This window comes from Elephas maximus, chromosome X (assembly GCF_024166365.1).
Source record: "Elephas maximus indicus isolate mEleMax1 chromosome X, mEleMax1 primary haplotype, whole genome shotgun sequence".
Lineage (NCBI taxonomy): Eukaryota > Metazoa > Chordata > Mammalia > Proboscidea > Elephantidae > Elephas > Elephas maximus.
This window is the reverse complement of record NC_064846.1, coordinates 62,345,627-62,369,320: the sequence shown is the minus strand read 5'-3', so window position 1 is coordinate 62,369,320 and position 23,694 is coordinate 62,345,627. Positions and strand designations below refer to the sequence as shown.

General features: G+C 36.8%; 1 protein-coding gene across 6 annotated transcripts in view; it reads left to right on the top strand.

The window, feature by feature from the left end:
* DIAPH2 (diaphanous related formin 2) overlaps positions 1–23,694 on the top strand; it is a 942,090-nt gene that overhangs the window by 78,305 nt on the left and 840,091 nt on the right. For 4 of the 6 annotated variants that reach the window (XM_049873110.1, XM_049873108.1, XM_049873111.1 and 1 more), the window contains 2 exons: positions 5,864–5,968; positions 11,466–11,486. In XM_049873110.1, coding sequence (XP_049729067.1) covers positions 5,864–5,968; positions 11,466–11,486 — 126 coding nt within the window. The remainder of the gene's footprint in view (positions 1–5,863; positions 5,969–11,465; positions 11,487–23,694) is intronic. The other 2 variants (XM_049873109.1, XM_049873113.1) reach the window with 1 other exon arrangement.

Here is a 23,694-nt window from a genome sequence, read left to right as displayed (position 1 = left end):
GCAGATTTATAGGTATAAAAAATGTTGGTGAATGTAAAGCAAATAAAAATATTTAGAGGAAAAAAGTCCTGAATATCACTTTGGTTCAACGAATATTTATTAAATGCTTACTACATTCCAGGCACTATGTGCTAGGAGTACAAAGATAAGTAAGACCTTGTTCCTGCCCTCAGCTTATATAGTTCAGGGGACAAAGATTTATCAGATAGTTTCAATATAACTGCTACAATATAGGAATTTATTTGGAAGAATGGGATGTAGATAGTCATTTCCAAGTGAGGTGTTTTGGAGAAACTCTTCCTGAAAAAATTAGTGGCTTACTGAAGTTCTTAATTAAGAGTTAGCCAGATACGGGTTTGGAAAGGTAAGGTAGCAGGAGAGGTTGGTGAAGACAATGTTCCAGGCAGATAGAACAGCATCAGGAGCAAAGTAATGGAAGTGTGTAACCACATAGTGTATGTAGGAAAACTACAAACAACCTGTTGCTCTTAGTTGCTGTCAAGTCGATTCCATCTGATGGTGACCCCATGTGTGCAGAGTAGAACTACTCCATAGGGTTTTCAAGGCTGCGACCTTTCAGAAGCAGATTGCTAGGACTTTCTTCTGAGGCGCCTCTGGGTGGGTTCGAACCACCAACCTTTCAGTTACTGATTGAGCGCCTAATTGTTTGTGCTACCCAGGGACTCCTACAAACAACCTAGGACTATTAAAATATAAAAGGTAAGATGAAAAATGATAAAAATAATGAGGCTGGGAGGTGATAATATCAATAACTAGTATCCTTGAAGGCTAGTTAATATACACCAGGGCTTCATATGTGTGGTCACATCTAATCTTGACAGCATCTCTCTGATCTGTCTGAGGTATATACTCTTACATTCTCCTCACTGTCCTGGCTACCTCCCTACAAAGTAATTCTACTTTGATGTCGTGATCTCAGCAGTGTATGCCATTAACAATCGAATGGAGGTACATAGTAATAAGAGAAGTGTCACTGGAAGGAGAGGGAGTAAGCTCTCTACCTAGAAACTGCAAAAAGTGGCTCTATTACACTCTTAGTTCTGGCTGTGAACTATACAAATACAGAAACTCAACCTTAGGGTGTTTCAGAGTTGATTCCATTTGGGGGAGCAGAGTCATGCTAACTACATTTGCAGGAGACTGAAATTTAACCAGAATGTTTGGAGGCAGTAGATAAATAGCTTAGCATGTCTGTGAGCAGATTTTAGGAGTTTTAATGGAAATGAACAATATGAGCCAGTAGAATGGTGTGATTGCCAATAAGGTTATAAAGTCAGGGGCTGAAGTAATAGAGATACAGTATTTCAAGATGAAGGAGGTGGAAGCCCTTTCCTTCCTTGCATTTTTCAAACCACAGTTTTTGAGAGAGATAAACATGGATGTTAAGCCATCTCACATGAGAATAATTTGAAGGTCATAGGTCTACTTTAGCTTGAGAATGGTACCTTTAAATAACTTCTACATGGTTCTTCATTTTATTCCCTTTTCTCCAATCTGATTACCATCTCTCCTAGTTCAGGCTCTTATCACTTGTCCCCTGAATTACTTTAATAGCTCGAATTATTGCATATAAGAGAATCCACTCTGGCTAGTTTAAATTAAAAAAAATGTATATATATTATTAAAGGATATTAAGTAGCTCTTGAATCAGGAGGGATTGCAGAAATAAGCTCTAGTTAACCTTACAGGAATAATTTTCAGAACCGCTTGGTGAAACTGTCTTGATGAAAAAGATGTGTCTGCTGCCATCAATTTCAGAACCCTGTCACCTCCGTTGTTACCCCGACCAGCCAAATGATGGTCTAATCCTGGTCTGCTTCCTTACATAGTTGATTTCCGAATTGACACCTCTCCTAAATGTAATGCTTTGGCGGAAACTAAGACACATGCCTGTACTTCAGCTATAAGGGAGATTGAGAAATGTAATTTTTATGGATTCTGCCTTGATTTGGTGGTACTGACAATGTGAGGATGTATTAAAATGTAGAGGGGTTGTACAAATGATGTTAGGCAGTCAGAAATGACAGATGACCACTCTAGTCTCCTGGCTAGTCACTTTGCCTTCAGTGAGACTTTTATTATCCTTCAAGACCCAAAGCCTGGTGAAGACTTCTCTGACCTTTCCATCTGCCCGCTGTGTTTCCAAATCATCCTATATATGCCTCTATTATAATTATTTGTTTGCATATTGGTCTTTCCTACTAGACTGTGGATTATTTGTTTATATTTATTTAACAAAAAGATGAAGACTATAAAGTATTGGGCATTGTTCCAAATGCTTTATAAATAGTAACTCACTTAATTTGAGGATAGAAGCAGTATCCCTAATTTGTATTCCCCTAGCCAGCCTAGCGTTGTCTCTGGTGTATAGTACATAACCACTAAATAAGTGATTCAAAATATAGAAAATGGGGAAGGAAAAAAAAAAAGATATCACCCTACCACCTTAACACACTATTAGTATTTTGTATATGTTTTATGTCCAACTCTTCAAGGATAAACGTGGCAAAAATTAAAGAGCCCTAAGATGGGATGGGTTACCACCAGAGATAGTGTGTTCCCCATGAGTTGAAATAGACACAGAACATAGCTGAGCATCTGCGGACTGCATTAACAGTGTTTTCCAGCCTCTTTTCTGTGATTTTGCTGTGATTCAGTGCTTGAGAGAGAGAGGAAAAAGAAGTCTACTTCCTAATAATAGTCATTAACAAGTAATACATACAAATGAAAAATAAGATGGATAAGGTAAAGGTAGAGAGAGCGATAGAGGTGATTAGGAAGAGGGTTCACGTGCGCATGAGTGGAATCCCTTTGTAAGTCAGGGACTACATGTACTCACTACAAATATAGATCATGAGACTCTTGCTTTCAATGTAGCTGCTATTCAATAGATAGACACAGGTTGATTACTTTTAGTAGATTTCCACCCATTCTCACATGAATCAGTTAATTTCAGATTTGTTCCTTGTTTGCCCATTAGTTTACTTAATAAAACCAAAACAATATAAAACAAAACAAAAATACCAGGAGTGGCTAGAATTATTGAAAAAGTAAAGGGATAAAAATATTGATTTTTTAAAAATTAAGATATAATTCACATACCATACAGTTACACCATTTTAAAGTATACAATTCTGTGATTTTTAGTGTAGTCACAAAGTTGTACAACCATCACCTCTTTCTAAAGCTAGGACATTTTCATCACCCATAAAAGAAACCTCGTATCCATTAGTAGTCACTCCTCACCCCCCAACACCCCCATGCCCAGACAACCGCCAATCTAATTTCTATCTCTATAGAGTTGCCTATTCTGAATATTTTATAGAAACGAAATCATACAATATATGGTCTTTTGTGACTGGCTTCTTCATTTAGCATAATATTTTGAGGTTCATCCACGTTGTGGTATGTGTCAGTACACGTGAAGAATTCTTTCTTATGGCTGAAAAATATTACATTGTATAGATACACCACATTTTGTTTATCCATTCATCTGTCAACGAACATTAAGGTTGTTTGCATCTTTTGGCTATTGTGAATAGTGGTGCGGTGAACATTGGTGTACAGGTATCTGTTTGACTTCCTGCTTTCAATTCTTTTGGGTATATACCTAGGAATGGCATTGCTGGGTCATATAGTAACTCTATGTGTAACTTTTTGAGGAACTGCCAGACTGTTTTCCAAAGTGGCTGTACCATTTTACATTCCCACCAGCAATGGATGAGCTTCCAATTTCTCCACATTCTTGCCAACACCCTGTTATTTGATTTCTAGCCATCCTAGTGGGCGTTAAGTGGTATCTCATTGGGCCCTGGTGGCAAAATGGTTAAGCGCTTGGCTGCTAACCAAAAGGTCGAAGGCTCAAACCGACCAGCTTGCTCCATAGGAGAAAAGACCTGGCAATCTGTTTCCATAAGGATTACAGACTTGGAAACCATATGAGGCAGTTCTACCCTGTCCTTTGGGTCATTGTGAGTCAGAATCAACTTGATGGTAATGGGTGTGGTTTGGGTTTTTAATGACCAATGATGTTGAGCATCTTTTCAAGTGCTTGTTGGCTATATGTATATCTTTGGAGAAATTTCTGTTTAAATCCTTTGCCCATTTTTAGAATTGGGCTCTTTGTCTTTTTACTTGTTGAATTGTTAAGAGTTCTTTATGTATTGTGTATACACTTCCGTTATCAGACATGATTTGTAAACATTTTCACCCATTCTGTGGATTGTCTTCACTTGATGTTGTTCTTTGAAGCAAGGTCATTTCTAACTTGGTTTTGTGACCCCTTAAGGGTGTCTTCACATTTTGCAAGGGTTAGTATGAGTTTTAAAAGGTAGAAAAATAATTTGTCTAATGAAAATATTATATGTGTGTATATGACAAAATAAAGGAAAATTCCTGACAAAATTAGAGCTTATCGTAGCTCAAAAAATGTATACTTTTAACTAAATATTTTTCTCTCATAAATGATTTTTGTTATCCCAACTCAGATAACTATATTTCTGATTTCCTTTTTTTTCCTTTCCAAATCCAGCAACTGCTGGTGAATTTTTTTTCACTCACACGTTATAGTTGTATGTTGTTGTTAGGTGCCCTCGAGTCGGTTCCAACTCATAGCGACCCTATGCACAACAAAACGAAATACTGCCCAGTCCTGAGCTATCCTTACAATCGTTGTTATGCTTGAGCTCATTGTTGCAGCCACTGTGTCAATCCACCTCTTTGAGGGTCTTCCTCTTTTCCACTGACCCTGTACTCTGCCAAGCTTGATGTCCTTTCTCCGGGGACTGATCTCTCCTTACAACATGTCCAAAGTTTGGAAGACGTAGTCTCTCTATCCTTGTTTCTGAGGAGCATTCTGGTTGTACTTCTTCCAAGACAGATTTGTTCGTTCCTTTGGCATTCAATATTCTTTGCCAAAACCACAATTCAAAGGCAATATTTTTTTTTCAGAATAAATAGCTTAAGTAAGACTGTATGATGTATACGTATGTTGTAAAATGCCAGTTCCTTGGTGGAATAGTTAAACAATTTTTCTTTTTCTTTCTGCTCATTAGTTGACTAGGTAGAGGTATGAACTGTGGATATATGGTGAAATTTACGTACGATTATGATGTAAAGAGTTAAAATAATAGTAAAGTGTCCATTAAAATGACTATTGTTATTAGTCATAGCGTGACTTATTATTTTAAGATATTACCACCCTCAGGAACCCTGGTGACACAGTGGTTAAGCTCTTGGCTGCTAACCAGAAGTCAGCAGTTCAAACCCACCAGCCCGCTCCTTGGGACAAAGCGGTGGCAGTTTGCTTCTATAAAGATCTATATATAGCCTTCGAAACACTGTGGGGCAGCTCTACTCAGTCCTACAGGGTCACTTTGAGTTGAAATTCCACTCGATGGCAATGGGTTTTTTACCATCACCAGGAGCACTGGTGGCACAGTGGTTAAGAGCTCAGCTACCAACGAAAAGGTCAGCAGTCTGAATCCACCAGTTGCTCCTTGGAAACACTGTGGGGCAGTTCTACTTTATCCTGTAGGGTCGTTATGAGTCAGAATTAACTCGACAGCAACGAGTTTACTTGCCTCGGAGTCACCTCTGACTCATGGCAACCCCATGTGAACCAGAGTAGAACTGTACTCCATAGGGTTCTCAACGGCTAACTTTTAAGAAGTAGATCACCAGGCGTTTCTTCTGAGGCACCTTGGTGGACTTAAACCTCCATTCTTTGGATTAGCAGCTGAGCACGCTCCATTTTAAGATATAGAGAATATTCATATTAAACACTTTTGAAACTCTGAAGCAGAAATTTTTCATTGCTCACAGTATGTGTTCTTTCTAACAGGAGGATATGAACCTTAATGAAGAACGAAAAGCTCCTTTGCGAAATAAAGATTTTACCACCAAACGTGAGATGGTTGTCCAGTATATTTCTGCCACTGCCAAATCTGTAAGTAGTGAGACTTTCCCAGCACCAACATAATGAGCTTAGCATTATATGCTTAAAAAAAAGGGCTTTAAATCTTCACATTCTTGCCTCAATGTACTCATCTAGACTATTCAGAAAACAGTTTATACATGTATTTTTATACTTTTACTATGTATTTCAAAACTGTTCATAATTAGAAAGAAGACAACTCCATTATTATGAATAAGAAAGACTAAGGAGTGAAGGCTCTGAGTTAATCAAGTGAGCTTCGGAGCACAGGTTTGTGCACTTACTAAAAATTGATAGCAATTTGCAGGAATTCCGCTTAATACACGGTTTGTTTGATGGAAATTGTAGATTTTGAGGTAGGAGACAAACATAGCCTAGCCACAAGCTTTAACTAAATTTACATTAAACCTACATGTCTGGTGTCTGCTTGTATGCTATTCTGGCAATTTTTAAAAATATGCAGCTTTGTTCATTTTTTAATCATTTTATGTGATGCCAATTATGTAAACTGCCTCATAACTGTTGTCGTATAGCTGTATTAATCCAGTCTGTTTTTGTGAGTTTCAAAAGATTTGATAGTAGGGTTTGTTGAAAGGAGTTGTTATCAACAGGAAAAAACTTAGTGCTTTAATGGAATGTTTTCCTTCATTCACTTCCTAACATGATTCCAAAAATAGTCTTCATATTTGATTTTGTTTTGTAATAAAATGTAATTTTGAAATGGTGAAATGTATTTTTTACATTTCTGTAAAGAAACCTGTTCATATCTATAACCAAAAAAACCAAACCCAATGCCGCCAAGTCTATACCATGTAGGACAGAGTAGAACTGTCCCATAGGGTTTCTAAGGCTGTAATCTTTATGGAAGCCAATTGCCAGGTCTTTTCTCCTACAGAGCCACCTGGTGGGTTTGAACTGCCAACCTTTCATTTAGCAGCTGAGCACTTAACCATTCTGCCACCGGGGCTCCTTCCTTCCATAAAAATCACTTTGTGTATGTGTGTGTGTATATACATACACAATGGGTTTTGTCTGTGTGTGTGTGTATGTATGTATGTATGTGTATACATAGAAACCCTGGTGGCATAGTGGTTAAGTGCTACGGCTGCTAACCAAAGGGCTGGCAGTTCGAATCTGCCCAGGCGTTCCTTGGAAACTATGGGGCAGTTCTACTCTATCCTATAGGGTCGCTATGAGTCGGAATTGACTCGAGGGCACTGGGTTTTTTGGGTTATATATATGGTTTTGGGGGGTATATATACACACACAGACAAAACCCATTGCCATGGAGTTGATTCCGACTCATAACAATTCTATAGGACAGAGAAGAACTGCCCCATAGGGTTTCCAAGGAGCGGCTGGTGGATTCGAGCTGCCGAGCTTTTGGTTAGCAGCCGAGCTCTTAACCACTGCACAACCAGGGCTCCACAGAGATATGTATCATACATATTTTAAATTTAAAAGTTGATCAGTGAAGAAAATGTTCTTCATTGCCAAAAAAATATTTTAAAATTATTTGGATACCCTATTCTATTTCAGTACAGTAATTCCGGTGGCAATTGCTAATGCATTTTGTCCTGAATTCTGCGACTATATTGATTCTATATTGTACTTTCAGCCAAGCTAAATCTGAATGCTGAAGTATTTAAACATAATGCATTGCAGCTCTGCCAGAGCAGAGCAACAGCATGTTTTTTAATTTGCTTCTGGTATCCAAGGGCAGAAATATGTTTCAAGTGATAAGTGAAATTTGCCGTGAGCGTCGTTTTCGATAGAATTAGGTGATGCATAGGGTTTTACTTTGAAATTCTGATGAATCTCTTCTCATTTTTGCACTCAAGTTATTGTTCACAGAAAAATGCTTTAGGAAATGCAGGGTGTACATTCAGTGTTATTTTTCAAATACCTAAAGGCAAATGTGCTAGTAAATCAATATAGCTAAATCTGAGTGCAAAGTACAGATAACAATATATGAATAATCATGTGTTTTTAATGATAAGATTTTGTTAGTGCCATTGGCTCATTTGTTGTTGTATGTATGGAAGTGGGACTGAATATAATGAAGATTATATGAAGCTCTTATTTCTTACCCTTTTGATTTTTACTCTCCATCTCTCTACAAAGAACTAGTTTTCATTTTTTCCTATATTGTTTCCTTTTCAACTGACCAAAATAAATGCACATTTTAGGTTATATACTCATTTATCAGATTAAAATGCTACAATTTTGGTAAATATTTGATGAGCTCTCTTGAATTGCCTTATTCAGAAGTTAGAAACTGAATATTTCTCAAAAGACATGAAAATTCCATGCTTAAAGTATTAGCCTCATAATCAGTACTGTAGCTATTATGACTCTTATTTGTTCATTCAGCATGTATCTGAACACTTAATACATGCATGGTACTTTTGATAGAGTTCAAGCATTATACATTTTATTTGCTAATATTTTTTATGGAATGAATATTAGGAGAGTCCACTGACAAGATATTTTAAAACTTTCTCACTTTGGGTAGATATTGCTGTGTTCTCTGTCATTAAAACAAAGAAAATTGCTTACGTAATTTCCTTCTGAAGGTGAGAGGGATACTATTCAGTGACAAACAACACTCACTCTTTTCTTCTCTTCATGATCATGACACTGATTAAGTTTAATTAAGTTTACCTATGGGCTTATGTGTAGTTAAGGTTTCTGTCCTGCTGTCTTTCTGTGTGCTTTTGATATGTCTAGCATGTTTCGTACTTTTTTTTACACTTACTTTTTCATCTTATTGATACACTGATTAAGAATATTTCCTTGTTTAAAGTAAATGATTGTAACCACTTGTTTATGGAAATGCTTTATAAGTAGTCAAAACTTCCATCATGAAGGAAAAACAAAGTTAAGGGCTAGAGTCTCTGCTGGAAAAATGTTTTGTAGTCACATGTTAAACATGTAAGTGAGGAATACGGTTAAATTTATACATGAATTGTACATTTCCCCCTTTAAGTTTTGCATTAGTCATTTTGTATGGAATCTAAAAACAAAACAAAACATGAGCTCAATAAGAAATGCCCATCATTCTCCTGCATTCTAAGTAACTACGTTAAAGTAAGGTGAAACTATGCACAGATATATGGTCAAATTCAGTTTCTAAAGCATACAAGTCTTTTGCTGTGTAATTACTTTGCTAAAATTAGTGTGGAATAAGAATACATTAAAGGAAATTACAATGATAATGATGAAAATATTGCTTAGGTTTTTTCCCCTCTTAATTGAAAGTCACATGGTAGAGAATGTTAAGTTGTGTGAATGTTTACGGGCAAAAAAATGGCTTGGCTAACTGTATCAGTGATGAATGAACTTTTAATAGGGGGATGGGGTGGGTGGAGAAGAGCCTCTTCTCTGCATGTTATTTCCCATGAACTGAACTCACTGTAGGAAGTGTGGTTATGGACCTGACCTAGGGTGATTTGTACATGTGATAATTTGGCCACAAATAATCTGGAAGAGCCTGTATTTCAGAAGAGCAGCATATGTTTTCAGATATGGAAAATTGAGCTTTGTTGATAATGAAAAAGTTGTCATGCCTATCCATAATACTAAAACAGGCACAATATGTCAGGGATTTAGAGGAACTACACTTACCAGTATGTACATGTAGACATTTATGAGAAAAGTTTATTGACTGAAATCCTAACAGTCATTTGCCAGATGTCAATATCCTTATTAGAACATTAAGAATCTAATTTATTTCTAACTTAAATCACAATCTTTGAAGTTGAGATTTAAAAATATGTAAAATTATATATCTTTGAGGACGCTTGAGCCGTTCGGAATTATCATGTTTTTAATCTCAGTAGGCAATAATTTACAACGGTAATACAAAATACATCTACAGACATGATATCTTAATAACAAGCTGTTAAAATGTTGTAGTATCTCTCTCTGTGTGTGTGTATGCACGTATTAGTTTTGCTTTGCTATTGTCAGATAATTTCTTTCTCAGGTCTTCTTTTCTGCGTATGGTGCAACAGTTGTACTTAAATATAACCAAACTCCACTTTCTTTTTAGTTTCTTTTAGCTTCCCTTGGCTAGTCCAATCTACTAGTAGTGTGTGCTTGAGCTAAATGCAACAGTTTTGCAACCCGAGTGAATTATTAAATTGGCTGTATCCTGGTTGTTTCACGGAGTATATAGACCTGTTTTCATTGTTAGGACAGACTCACATTCTTTTTTTTTTTTAGTTTCAGGCCTGCCTGTGTTAAATAAAGGGAAAACATAAGACTTTGGTGAGAGGAAATACTTCAGGCCTAGATATATCTTCTAATACAGAAGTCTGTTAATGGCAGCAAAGCGGCTTTTATTCACCTAAATAATCACTGTCTGTAAATAGTCTGTTGAATGAATATTTAAGAAAGCTGCTTTTCTTGTTGGAGATTCATGGGTCCCTCTGAAATAATTTACTAGAAGCTATCGTCTTTTTGTGTCTTATGGTATCTTGTTCAACTTATGATTCTTACTGGGGTTTCAGTTAAATTTTATTTTTAAAGCACTAGCTGAAAAATATAACACATTGGTAGTAATGGCTGTCAGATTAATGGGTTTAAATTGTGATTAGCTCTTTTTGGAAATTTCTTGATATTCAAGTGTGGGAGTCTGATGACAACGATTTGACCTGTATTTGGATTTTGGCATATAATTCTGTTTGGGACCATGGTGTTACTTTTTGCTTTCTTAAACACTATTCTGCCTCTTGGAAATTCTCTTATCTCTTATCTGTTAGGAAAGCTCAATCAGAGTTGCAATTTTTGAACTGTTTCCTCTTTATGAATATGTGCAAGTTTGGATATAATACGCTTCTTTGCCTTCATATTATATAGAGAACTCTTGTAAAAGAAATGCTAGAATAGCCTAGAAAACAAGAATAAAAGGCAATCTATCATCTTTGTAATTTTCAGTTTCCAAACATAAAACAATATTATAGACGTTAAATTTATGGAAATATAAAAGATTCCAGTTTGTAACCTAAAGTTCACTTCCTAACTTGATGCATGAATTTAAATGCAGCATTTATATTCTGATATACCTTATTTCAACCTTAACAGTATTTCTGTCATAACACGGAAAGAGAAAAAAATAAATTTTCTATCCATACTTAGTTTTGAGGGGCTGTGAGCTGGTCAGATACCTAATACCTGATTGCATTTAATCATGCATTACTTGATGTTTAGATTGCACTATATGAGAAGCCAATTATAGTACATAAAAAAAAACCCTCAAATACTAATTATCTTTTATTTGGGAATCCTTCTTTCACAGACTTCATATATTTTTGAAATACGGTAGAAAATAGTACTGATATATTTGTTTTAGCCTCTAGATCTAAAGTTTTAACAGCGTAGGGTTAGCTATTTACTAATTTACTAAACACTAAACTCCTGTGAGAAGCTTCTGATTACTAATATTGTTGCTGTTTGTTCTTTTTTTTTCACACCATAACCACTCTCCGTTGACCACTGCATGCAGATAGTTGGAAGTAAAGTTACGGTGAGTACAAAAGATGTGTTTTACCCTTAGATATACATTTATGCTTTGGGGAATTGAGTGATTTTCACTTAAAATATTTTATGTGTTTGGTTCTTCTTTTGGTGTATATTTTGATCAAAGTTGTGTGAGACGAATATTAAGTTCAGGTGATTAGGATTTAGCTGTGGTAAGTATTTTTTTCTTCTGTGGTTTTGGGAAGTGCTTTTAGAACTACAATATGCTTGTATATTTTGTGTTGGAAATGTTTTGTTTTTGGAATTATGCCTGTGTTAGACTTTGATTCTGATGAAATTGTGTGTTTTCGAATAGTACTTTGCCTTTGTTTCTCACGATGGCAGGGACAGACCTATAACGTGTTGGTTTAGGCTAACAGAAGTTATTAAAATACCTCACTTTGATTTTAGTTTCATTGACCGTGTACTGTAAGAAAACAACCCTTGATGTGCAGTGAGGAGGCCTAGGTGCTTGCCTTTACTGGGTGCTACTAATTGGCTCAGTAACTTTGGGCAAGTCATATAATTTCTCTGAATTTCAGTTATTAAATGGGTAAATTGAGGTGCTTGGCTTGAATTATCTCTTAAGGTTCTTTTCCTTGCTGTCATTTAAAGGTTTTATACTCAAGGCATTGTATTTCGTTGCTATATTTACATGATACATTATTACATAAGACACCGAAAGTGGCCTGTATTGTGATTGAAAACTATTTGTGATTACCATGCTTTCATGACTAAGAATTCTATATTTAGAGGACAAGGCATAGAACATTATTGTTGATATCATCAAATACAGCAGTGTCTATAATAGTGAATGTCTTTTAATGCTTGTTTTGCTTGTAAAAGTTGATTTCTTCTTGGTTTTCTTTTTATTCATGTGTTATCTAGGGGTAAAAAACATCTCCCTTTCATGATAATTTGAAAAATCAACTAATATTTATGTATTGTTCAATATATGCCAAGAACTGTGATAGGCTCACTGATGACTGGAAAATAAGAATGAGATAAGACCTTATGGTTTTAATGATATATGTTGAAATAATTAAATCTTAAATTGTGTGTGCTGATTATAAGCGTAATGGGAATTCACATGTAGGAGAGAGAAGTGAGATTGGAGTAATTGCAAGTTTCTGGATTTAAGCTGGGATTTCAAGAATAGTTGTTATGGCTGGAATTGACTAGGGAAAGGAAGCTATGGTGAGGCTCCCAGGTTCTGTCAGTAATGTCAAACACAAAGATTTGGAGAGACAACCAAGCTGTGTGTGTGTGGAAGCCTGGAAGGGGGAAGTAAGAGATGAGGTTGGTTGACCTTGTTGGACTAAAAAATGTATATTGAAAAGATTAGAAAATCAAGTTGAAAGGGGACCTTGAAGTCCAGGCAGAAGATTAGAAACTAGTTTGAGCAAGGAAGTGACATGATAAATCCAGGGTTTTAAAAAAAAAATTTGATAGCAGTAGGTAGCCTAGATTAGGCTAATGGTTCTCAAACTGGAAAGTGCATCAAAATGCACATTTTATTCTCCTCTCCCAGGATTGTGATTCATGAGGTTTGTGGTAAGGCCAAGAAATTTGCCTTTTTTTTCTCCAAGTTCACAAGTGATTCTGAAGGAGGTAGTTTGAGGAGGCCCTTTGAAAAACTCTGGATCAATACAGGGAGAGACTTCTGTGGGAAGTTACCCCAGAGGCTTTCTTGTGGTAGTTGAGGACCTGTATTAAACTGGAGACCAGGTGTAGGAAGGGTGGAATTAAATAACGAAGTTTTGGGAAGTAAAGGCATCTTGAGTTTGTTTCTATATGGGATGGAGCCAGCCTTTGTTTCTGGACTTGGCACCATAAGCAACTTTGTTTCTGGACTTGGCACCATAAGCAATCCAATGACTTATGCTAAAAGCCGGAGAAATATTACTGATTCCTCCACATCCAATCAATAACCAAGTTCTGCTAATTATTTCTCCTAAATAACTCTCAACCCTCTCCTGTAATTACCCACAGTTACTTCCTTAGTTCAGACTCTCATTATTTAACATGCCTGTGATTGCTGTGGAAACCCTGGTGGCGTAGTGGTTAACTGCTACGGCTGTTAACTAAGAGGACGGCAGTTCGAATCCGCCAGGTGCTCCTTGGAAACTATTGGGCAGTTCTACTCTGTCCTACAGGGTCGGTAGGAGTCAGAATCGACTCCACGGCAGTGGGTGTGGTTTGGGTTTGGTGATTGCTGTAGCCTCCTAAGCAGTCTCCTTGTCTTCAATCTCTTATCCTGCCCATGCATGCTCTACACTGTTACCAGAGATCATGCTGTATTTCTTTTCTTAAAACCTTCAAATGACTCCCTATGGCCCTTTGTGATCTTATCCCTGCCTTCTTTTCTCATTTCATTTCCAGGGCATTCTGACATGTGCCTCTCCCTAAAGAAACACTTGGCAATTCCTTAACACCCTATTTTTTAATACCTCTAAAACAAGCACATTCTGTTTCTTGGAACTGGACTGCCCTTTTCTTCTTTAGTGTGCCCAGCAAGCTCCTAAACATCCATCAAGATTAAGTTTCATGTTACCTTTGAGAAGATGATGTCCCAGATAACTCCTTCCTTCCCACAGTACCGTGTATATAGCTCTGTTGTCATATTTAACCTATTATAATTAATCATTTACATGTCTCTCTTCCCCAATCAATACAACTCCTACCCTCAAGAAGTTCAGTCTAATGGGGATGAGAGACAGATAAACAAGACTGAAGATAGAACCTGAAATGCAATAAAGTAGAGGCTGCAAAATGGCAGGCCAGCAGGCTGTATGTGGTTCATGGAAAAGTTTTGTTTTGTTCTGCTTTGTCCAGTGTTTTAAAGACATACATGTTGTCATTGATCAGTAGTATAAACCATTTCATACCTATTGTTTTATCTATAACCTGCCCCTCATATTTGAGTTTGCAAAGCTGCTCTAAAGGAAGGAAACTATAGGAACCAGATTTTAGAGGAAGTGATGAGAGATGAATTCTAGAGTTTAGGTGATAGAGTTTCCTTAAGGAGGAAGATTTTTTGTTGTTCACCTGAGACTGGAGGAGGAACGAGACAACAATATATAAAATCACTGTGTGAAAATAAAGTACAGAAGGGCTCACACTGCATGGGCTCATCAGTCTTCAAAAGATGGGCAGTGTTTGTTCATTGATAAAATAGGCAGGTGAGACTTGCATAGAGGTTCTCGAATAACCACCTTAAATTTTATTACATAAGTTGGCCAAAAAAATGAGTGATGCAGAAGCCAGATGGAAATTGGAAAGATGAAATAAGCTAGGTTTACATGGCCCTGTTTTTCTTTTGTCTATCTGATGCTGATTAGAAGCAGAAATAGAGTTTGAAACCCTCTTGATCTAGAACTACCATCAGCCTTACTTTTTATTATTCTCTCATAGATTTTACTTTAAAATCAAGCTGGAAAACTGCCTGTTTCTGAACACAACCACCCTGCCAGCCTCATGCGGCCCTGCTTCTGACTTTGCTTGTGGTATTCCTTTTGCATAGAATGTTTTCCTTCATTTGTCAGCATTCTGCCCTTCCTCCACAGCTCTTCTAATAAAGCCTCTCCTCACTCACAGCCTCCTGATTCCTACCTAGTCATTTCTCTGAACTCTTACAGCACTTTATTTTTAATTCTCTTATGGTATCACTCTTCTACTTTATCATATAGTTTCTATTACAGTATATGTTTCTTAAAGGCTTTTCTTATAATACGTCTACTTTACTTTCATTTATAGTAATTTATATCATTGAATAATACTGTTACCTTTTGAGTCTGTCTTTTTAATTTCGAAGGATAGACTTTATAAAGGAATGCAATTTTTAATAGAAGTCACGGGTTTAGAGACAAATAGATCTGGTATCAGATTCTGACTCTGCTGTATACTAGCTATGTGACTTAATCTCTCTGAGCCTTCTTGCAGAGCAACCCCACGTATTACAGAGTAGAAGTGCTCCATAGGGTTTTCTTGGCTCTAATTTTTTTTTAATCTTATTCGGGAGGGGCCCTGGTGGCAAAGTGGTTAAAGTGCTCAGCTGCTTAACCAAAAGGCTGGCAGTTCGAACCCACCAGCTGATCTGTGGGAGAAAGATGTGGCAGTCTGCTTCTGTAAAGATTACAGCCTTGGAAACTCTATGGGGCAGTTCTACTCTGTCCTATAGGGACGCTATGATTTGGAATTGACTCCACGGCAGTGGGTTTGGTTTTTGGTTTGGAATCTTAATCAAAGCAGCTGGCCAGGCCTTTTCTTCTGTGGTACTGCTGGGTGAGTTTGAAATGCCAGCCTTTAGATTAGCAGTGGAGTGCAAATCATTTGTACCACCTAGGGACCTCTCTGAACTCTGAACCTTAGTCTCCCATAATTCAGATTGGGATAACAATATTAAATTCATGATAGTTTTTTTTTTAATCAAGCAAAGCTGAGTTTATCGTTTATCATAATAAGGTGCTTTAGTTTTCTAAGGCTGCCATAACAACAGAGTGAGTTGTTTTAAAGAACAGAAATTTATTTCATCATAGTTTTGGAGGCTAGAAGTTCATGTCAGGGTCTTTCTTAGCCAGGTCGATGCCTTCTGAAAGTTGCCTCTCTCCTCATTTCTGGTAGCTGCCAGCAATCCTTAGCATTCCTTTGCCTTTCCTGTGTGTGTGACTATTTCCATGTCTGTTCTTCCCTTTTGTAAGATACCACTGTGGAGGGATTAGGACTTTGACCCACCCTATATCCTACCAGTGTGATTTAACTGATAATATCTTCAAAGAAAGATCCTAAATTCATAATAGTTTTGAAGCTTATTGTTCATATTTAATATATTTAACATACGAGTCTTGCTAATAGTAGGCCCAAATTATTTCTTAAATGTATCGAATTCTATTAAAATCTTTAGTATCAAAAGATATAAAACATGAAGAGCACATGGGGAAATAGGATTTAATCTGGGTCAAGAATGGTGGGAAGGATTCAGCTGAATGGAAACAGGCAAATGCTCCACCTATTTATTGGAAGCTGTGTGTTATGTGGTATGGGTTATTGCTGGGCTTTGAGAAAAAAACCAACGATCCCTGTGTGGCCCCAAGGTAATATTGACTAAGTTATTTTAAAGATTTAGTAAAATAGTTTAGGATTTGGTATACTGTAGATACTGTTTATGAAGGGAAAGGTAAAATACCTTCCTGTGGATATTTAAAGTAGCAGAGAGAATTTTGAGTAGGGTAGAGATAGCCACTTTTCGGTGGCCTCTAGCTCTAAGTTATTGTTACATAACTTTTCAAACCAAAATAAGTTGCTTTTGTTGCTAACAGATTACGTAAAGCAAATTTTGAAAACGACTATAGTGATTTATTTGATTTGATTGTAACCCAGGGATAATGGATCTGCAGGTGGAAAAAAAAATCATACTTCTGTGGAAAAAGAGTAAGAGTTGACATGATTACATCTGATTATTGGAAAATAGCATGAAAGGCAACCAGACACTGAACTGCTAAATATAAGGTAGTTTAATGGCGTAAATAGTTGAGTGCCTAGAGCAGCAACAGATTTTTGAAAAAGTGTTCTGAGATCAAATAGACCTGTGTTTGAATCCTGATTCACCACTCATTTATTCCTTGGGACTTTGTTAATCTCTTTAGCCACAGTTTCATTCATTCCCTGAACAAAGAATTACTGGGCATCCATTATGTGCCAGGCATTCTTCTAGGTGCTAGAATGATGAAGAATACAGGTAAATCCTCATGGAGCTTACATTCTATTCAGGGAGACAGATGATAAGACACATCAAATATAATGGCAGGTAGTGGTAAAAGTGCTATGGAGGAAGACAAAATAGGCAAAATGAGAAGGCAGAATGATGGCGACGTGCTTTCAGATAGGTAGGCTGTCTGAGGAAATGGCATTTCACCAGAGACCTGAGTGAAATTAGGGAGAGCCATGCAGAGAGAACAGCAAGGGCAAAAGTCTTGAGGCAGAATTGTGCCTGGAATATTTGAAGAATAGCAAGGAGGCCACTATTGCCAGAATAGTATTAACAAAGGAAAGTATGGGGGTATTTAATAAACAGGGCTTCGAACCGGCTCTTCCCAGTTCAGTCATGGCTGAGGAAGCAACACTGGAACAGACCCAAATTTTTTAAAATACTGGGTGAACTGGAACCATAACGGGAAAAATTATGGGTTGAAGCCCTGATAGAAACTTAATCTCCCTCATAGAAAAGAAGAGCAGCTACGTGTCGCATAGCAACCAAGCGTCTTGCCCATTGGATTTTGTACAGAGTTGGAAACAGCAGTTTCCCACTCAAAAATGGTGGCTGACCACACCGCTTTGAATGTGTGTCGCTCTCCTAAGCCCTGGCAATAATTCAATCTCACACATCAGGTTCCTGAAAGGGCTCGCCATGCCCTTTCTGAGCCTCCCGTTCCAGGGCTTCGACTCATAATTTTTCCCATTCCAGTTATGGTTTTGAATCACTCAAATTTAAAAAATTCCAAGTCTGTTCTGACTTGACTTCATTGGCTATGACTGAACTGGTTTGAACGGTTTTGAAGCCCTGTTAATAACCAATCCCAAGAGCTAGTTAAGGGGATTAAAAACATATTAAACAGTTGTTCTGTGCTGTGGAGTAGATTCTGACTCTTAGAGGTTCCATATGACAGAGTAGAACTGCCCCATGGTGTTCCCTAGGCTATAATCTTTATGGAGCAGATTGCCAGGTCTTTCTCCCACTGAATCACTGGTGGGTTCCAACCACCAACCTTTTGGCTAGCAGCCAAGCACTTAACCATTGCGTTACCAGTGCTCCTGTAGTGTGTGGTAAATTTGGCAAGTTAGGTTGAGGTCATTTTAGGAGGGATAGGTAGAGCACTTAGTACTTTAATAGTGAGAAACCCTGGAAGGTTTTGAGCAATGAAGTGACAAAATCTGAGCTGTGTTTGGAAAAGATTAATGTGGCAGTGGAAATTGGAGAGGTTAGAGACCAAGGCAGGGAGATCAAGCTGGAGCTGTTGTAATACTATAAGTAATATGACGCTGAACTGGAGTGTGGTTAGTAAACTAAATGGAGGGTGTAGATGAGAGAGATTGTGGAAGTAGACTATATCAGCCTTAGCAAATGATTAAAAAGGGCAGAGGGGATGTGTGAATCAGTAATGACTGAAATTTCAAGCATGAGTGACTAGAATGATGGTGACTTGAGCATTCTTAGAGAAGTCAGGAGCAAGACCAACTTTGGAGCAGAAGATGATGCATTCATTTAGACATGTTAATCAAGGAGAAATTACTAAAATCACAAAAAGCAGAGATAAAATTATCACCACGCAAGAACGTTTCTTTAGCTCTTGTAGTATTAGCAGTATAATCTTATAATTTTGGTTCCTCTGTTTCAAACTTTTCAACTCATAGCAACCCTATAGGACTGAGTAGAACTGCCCCGTAGGGTTTCCAAGGAGCGGCTGGTAGATTCGAACTGCTGACCTTTTGGTTAGCTCCCTTCACCACCGGGGCTCCGTTTAAAATATACTCTGTGTAAATTGGTGCTGAGATTATATTGATTATTCTTATAACTTCACCTGTTTATAAACTGAAGCCTAAATATCTTTAATAGGCAGTAAAGGACAGATGTGCTTTTAAGTGATTCAGTGGACCGGGATAGAGAAGAGCTAATCATTTTGGTTGCCTGTAGTATTGCTTGCCAGCTATATAGCATCTTACATAATTCAGATGTCAAATATTTCCAAAGACTGTCGTATTTGCAGTGTTTCTAAATAATCTCAGTCAAAAGGACATCCCCATCGTAGGCGAAGGTTAGATACAAAGGTATGTTTCTTTGCCCTAATTGGGGCACAGGAATCATGGACCTTGATTAAATATTGCAGGAGTTTTTTTTCTCAAAATAGAGCCAAATGAATTTGTTCCTCCAGGTTGTCAAAGAAGGTCATAGCGAGAGTAAGTTCCTGTTGAAAGCGTGAACTTACAGCCAGGCTCAAACTAATAAATTGAAAGTGTTATTGATGTGTTACTTATTATAAGACCAAAACCAAACCCAGTGCCGTCAGGTCGATTCCGACTCACAGCGACCCTATAGAACAGAGTAGAACTGCCCCATAGAGTTTCCAAGGAGCGCCTGGTGGATTCAAACTGCTGACCCTTTGGTTAGCAGCTGTAGCACTTAACCACTATGCCACCAGGGTTTCCTTACTTACTATTAAAAAAAAAATTTTTTTAGTAGTAATATCTATAAAATACCTCTAAGCGTGGCAGTATGTTTTTGTAGGCTGTTATACTACTATTGCATTATTAAATTGAAGTTTTATTAGTTTACTTGACAGAATAGTATCTTAATGCTTACTTCATGTAAAGTTACATTGTGTAGGCCAATTATTTGAATCTGTCTTGTGAAAAAAGCTGCAAAGAAGATGAAATCTTACTTGGCTATTTTTTTTCTTTTAGTAATTGTGTAGTCCAGAAGGGGGAGACAAAACATTGATTATTGGAGTTTGAGGTAGCTGGTTCATGACAATAGAACTTTGCTTTCTTGTACTCCAATTTGATTTTTTTTTCTTATGGATTTAGAAATTGTAGGATAGTTGTTATTGTAAAATATTTAGCTTTATGGTAGTGATAATTTTGCTAAAAATCTAAATTCAATCAGAATAAAAATAATCAATGTCATTATTCTTAACTAGGAAATATAAAGTGGAAAAACTCATTTGGTAATCAGATGAAAATAAGACCCGAGACTGTTTAATGATGGTACCTTATAAGTGATCTTTTAAAAGTAGCACAAACACTATTAAAGTACCAATTTTGGTCTTCTCTAATTTCACATTCATTATGTGCAATGACTAGCTACTTTCCCATTTCCTAATGTTTTAATACTGCAAGCCAGTTTGTGTATTATACCTGTTTTGGATAGGGGTATCTGAGGCTTTGTTATTTAAATAATCATTTTTAGAACAATTTCTTATCTGTCCCTTCTCTTCTAGTGCAGTGTCATAAGTTGCATTGATTTATTACGCCAGATTATATTCATTGTTTAAGGAATAATAAGATAATGTAGATTATGAAATATTAACAAATCATCTTACGCTGGGCATTTGCAAGTGACTAAATGACAGTATGAATATTGGCATTAAGTTTAGACTTAAATTCTGTAAATTGATTACATTAATATTTATGAGTAAAGGGGTAGTTATATTTTATATCTCCTGATATTGGAAACAAAAGATGTATTTTTCATGCAGGATTCTGTATTGCAAGTTTATTAGTTGCGCATTTCCATTGTGTTGTGTTAGAGGTTTCTGTTGAGGCTATTTCTCTGTGTACGTAAATAGGCCAAAGAGTAGATTTAAAATCTTATGCATGAGATAAGGTACTCAAAGCTAGTATTACTATTTCATGTTGGGTTGATTTTTTTTTACTTTCCAAGTATGGCAAAAATTTTGATTGGCTATATAGATGAGATAATTATGATATGCCATATAATAATTGATTCTTTGTTTTTGCTTTATTAAATATATCCTCTATAACAGTAATCCCTTAAAAACTCTGTGTAAAATTTGCTATTGCCATTTTAAAACTTAAAGTGTTGTGACACAGGGATATTTTTCACGAAGCAATGCTTTTTTTGATCCAAGTTGCTAGCCTTGTCAGCAGGGGAAAATAATCATATGTGATCAATATTAAAAAATTTTGGGTCTTTTCTCACATACTTGATTTAATTTCCTATTTTTGTTAATTTTCTTTTATCTGTTTATGTATCAGGAAAGGACTATTTAGTTGAACCAATATTAGCTTATTTGAGTGGAAGAAGGGCAAAATGCTGTTCTGTGCCGTCAAGTTGATTCTGACTCACAGCGACCCTATAGGACAGAAAAGAATTGCCCCACAGGGTTTCTTAGGCTGTAATCTCCACGGGAGCAGATCACCAGGTTTTTTTCTACTGTGGAGTGGCCGGTGGGTTTGAATCGCTGACCGTTCAGTTAGCAGCTGAGCACGTAAGCATTGTGCCACTAGGGCTGAAGGGCAAAATAGGATGATCTTAATAATGTTACTTGAAAATTAGAAACTGCTTTAGCATTTTCAAAGCCCTTTCACATAATTTCTCATTTGAAGTTCATGTATATGTATTTCTGTAGGTTTGTGCATCAATTTTTCAGGAAGACAATGCCTCTACTCCCAAATTCCTGAAGGCTACTTAGAGTGTGGCCTAGTCTCATGATTTTTTTTGGTAGACAGCTATGGATGCATGCAGTCTTTTGGGTAGTATATAGTGGCCAAGTTATTTCCTGTCAGTGGTCAACCTATATTCATAACTTGAATTAGTACCTAGTTTATATGCTTGTATAAAATGCTTTGTGGCTCTGCATTTCTGAATAATGGTTACGTGACTGTTGACATTTAAGGTATTTTTTTTTCTTCCTGTGGTCACCATAATTCAGATACCATGATTACTGCATTAATTGCATGTGCTATTATATTTGTAACCACAATTACCTATCAAAACAGCATAGAAAATAAAAATGAATTATAAGAGCATCAATCAAAGATATAAAAAGCTCTCTGGGTTCAGTTTTTTGCTGATCTCTTTGTAAATGTTTACTAACCTCTCATGGTTCCATTCTTCAAAGAACTTGTGATCTAAGGAGAAAATAACTGCTTGTGTAATGTAATTCCTGTGCTTTGAGAATAGTGACTACCTTGTATACTTTAGGGAAATCATTTGTATTGATAATGATGCTTTTTAGGGGTGGGGAGAGAGTCTTTGATTTGGAGGGCAGTTCTACAAAAGGTCATTGACAACAGTATTCCAGAGAGAGTGTCTGTCTCTATCTATTCATCTATCTCTTTATACCCCCCAAAGGTAAGTAAGCTTAAATAGATTCACCCCATATTAGAAAGAAGTATGATAAGAGATGTGAAGCTTTTCCTAAAAATTATTTCAGATTTTCTTATTTATGTGGAATTTTTTTTAAATAAGAGAAGGTGTATAAAATTCATTTTGTTATGTTTAATACTTAATAACACTAGAGAGTCCCTGGGTAGTGTAAACGGTTAATGTGCTTGGCTACTAACCAAAAGGTTGGAGGTTTGAGTCCACCCAGAGGCACCTCAAAGGAAAAGCCTGAGATCTACTTCCAAAAAATTAGGCATCGAAAACCTTAGGGGGCACAGTTTTACTCTGATACACAAGGGGTCGCCATGAGTCAGAATTGACTGGATGGCAACTGGCTTCATTGCCAGGAACTGTGCTAAGCATGTCCGTGTAAAAACTAATCTTCACAATTACCACCCCCCTTTTAAAAAGGAATGTGAGGCTTAGAAAAGCAAGTATATTATCTAAGGTTATACAGTAAGTAATTGGAAGAGCCAGAACTTGAACATAGAATGATTTCAGAGCTTGACCTCTTAACCAAAGTAAGAATTTGGTGGACGTCACGCAGTTGTGGATAATGATCAACACCATGGGTGTGTACCCTCTGCAACACTGTTAACATTTAATCCTCTTTATGCTAATAGACAATTTGTATCTTCTGCCAGCTGGAGTACATTATAGTACATTATGGTCATACCTACCACACACAGAGAGCCCTGCCCCGTGGAAAGGTAACGGTATCCCAGAGAATTAAATACATCTCTTAGAAGAGGTATATGCAAATGTTGCTCTATGGGCCCAAAATGACTGTGCCAACATGGTCTCTTTGCTTTCATAGCAGATGTTCGGAAACATCAATGCAGAGAAAAAGAGAACATACTAAGCAACTTTAATGTGAGGAAAGAGATGCTGCTACTTTAGGAATTAAACAAATATTAGAAATAATCCCATTTTTAGCAATGGCCTTTAATGTTTTAAAGCCATTTTCCCCTTGTGTCTAAAGTAGGTTAAACATTGTGTCTCTTCTATTTTTATATCATCAGTATTCACCTTTCTTATGTACTCCTGCCTTTTATAATTAATTTCAATTAAACATTAGCTTTGTTTAATTAATACTGTGTAATTAAGTTGCTTATAAGCTCTCAGAGGGCAAGGACCATGTCTTTATGCACCTTAGACATTTTAAGTACACTACATTATAACAGTGATAAAATAATTCAATATCCTTTTCTTCAGTCTCTGTATATTCACAACTCTTCAGACACTGAACTGTATATAAACTGAAATGAGATACTTGCTAGTAATTTTACAATGCTTCTCGGAAGTGGAAGTT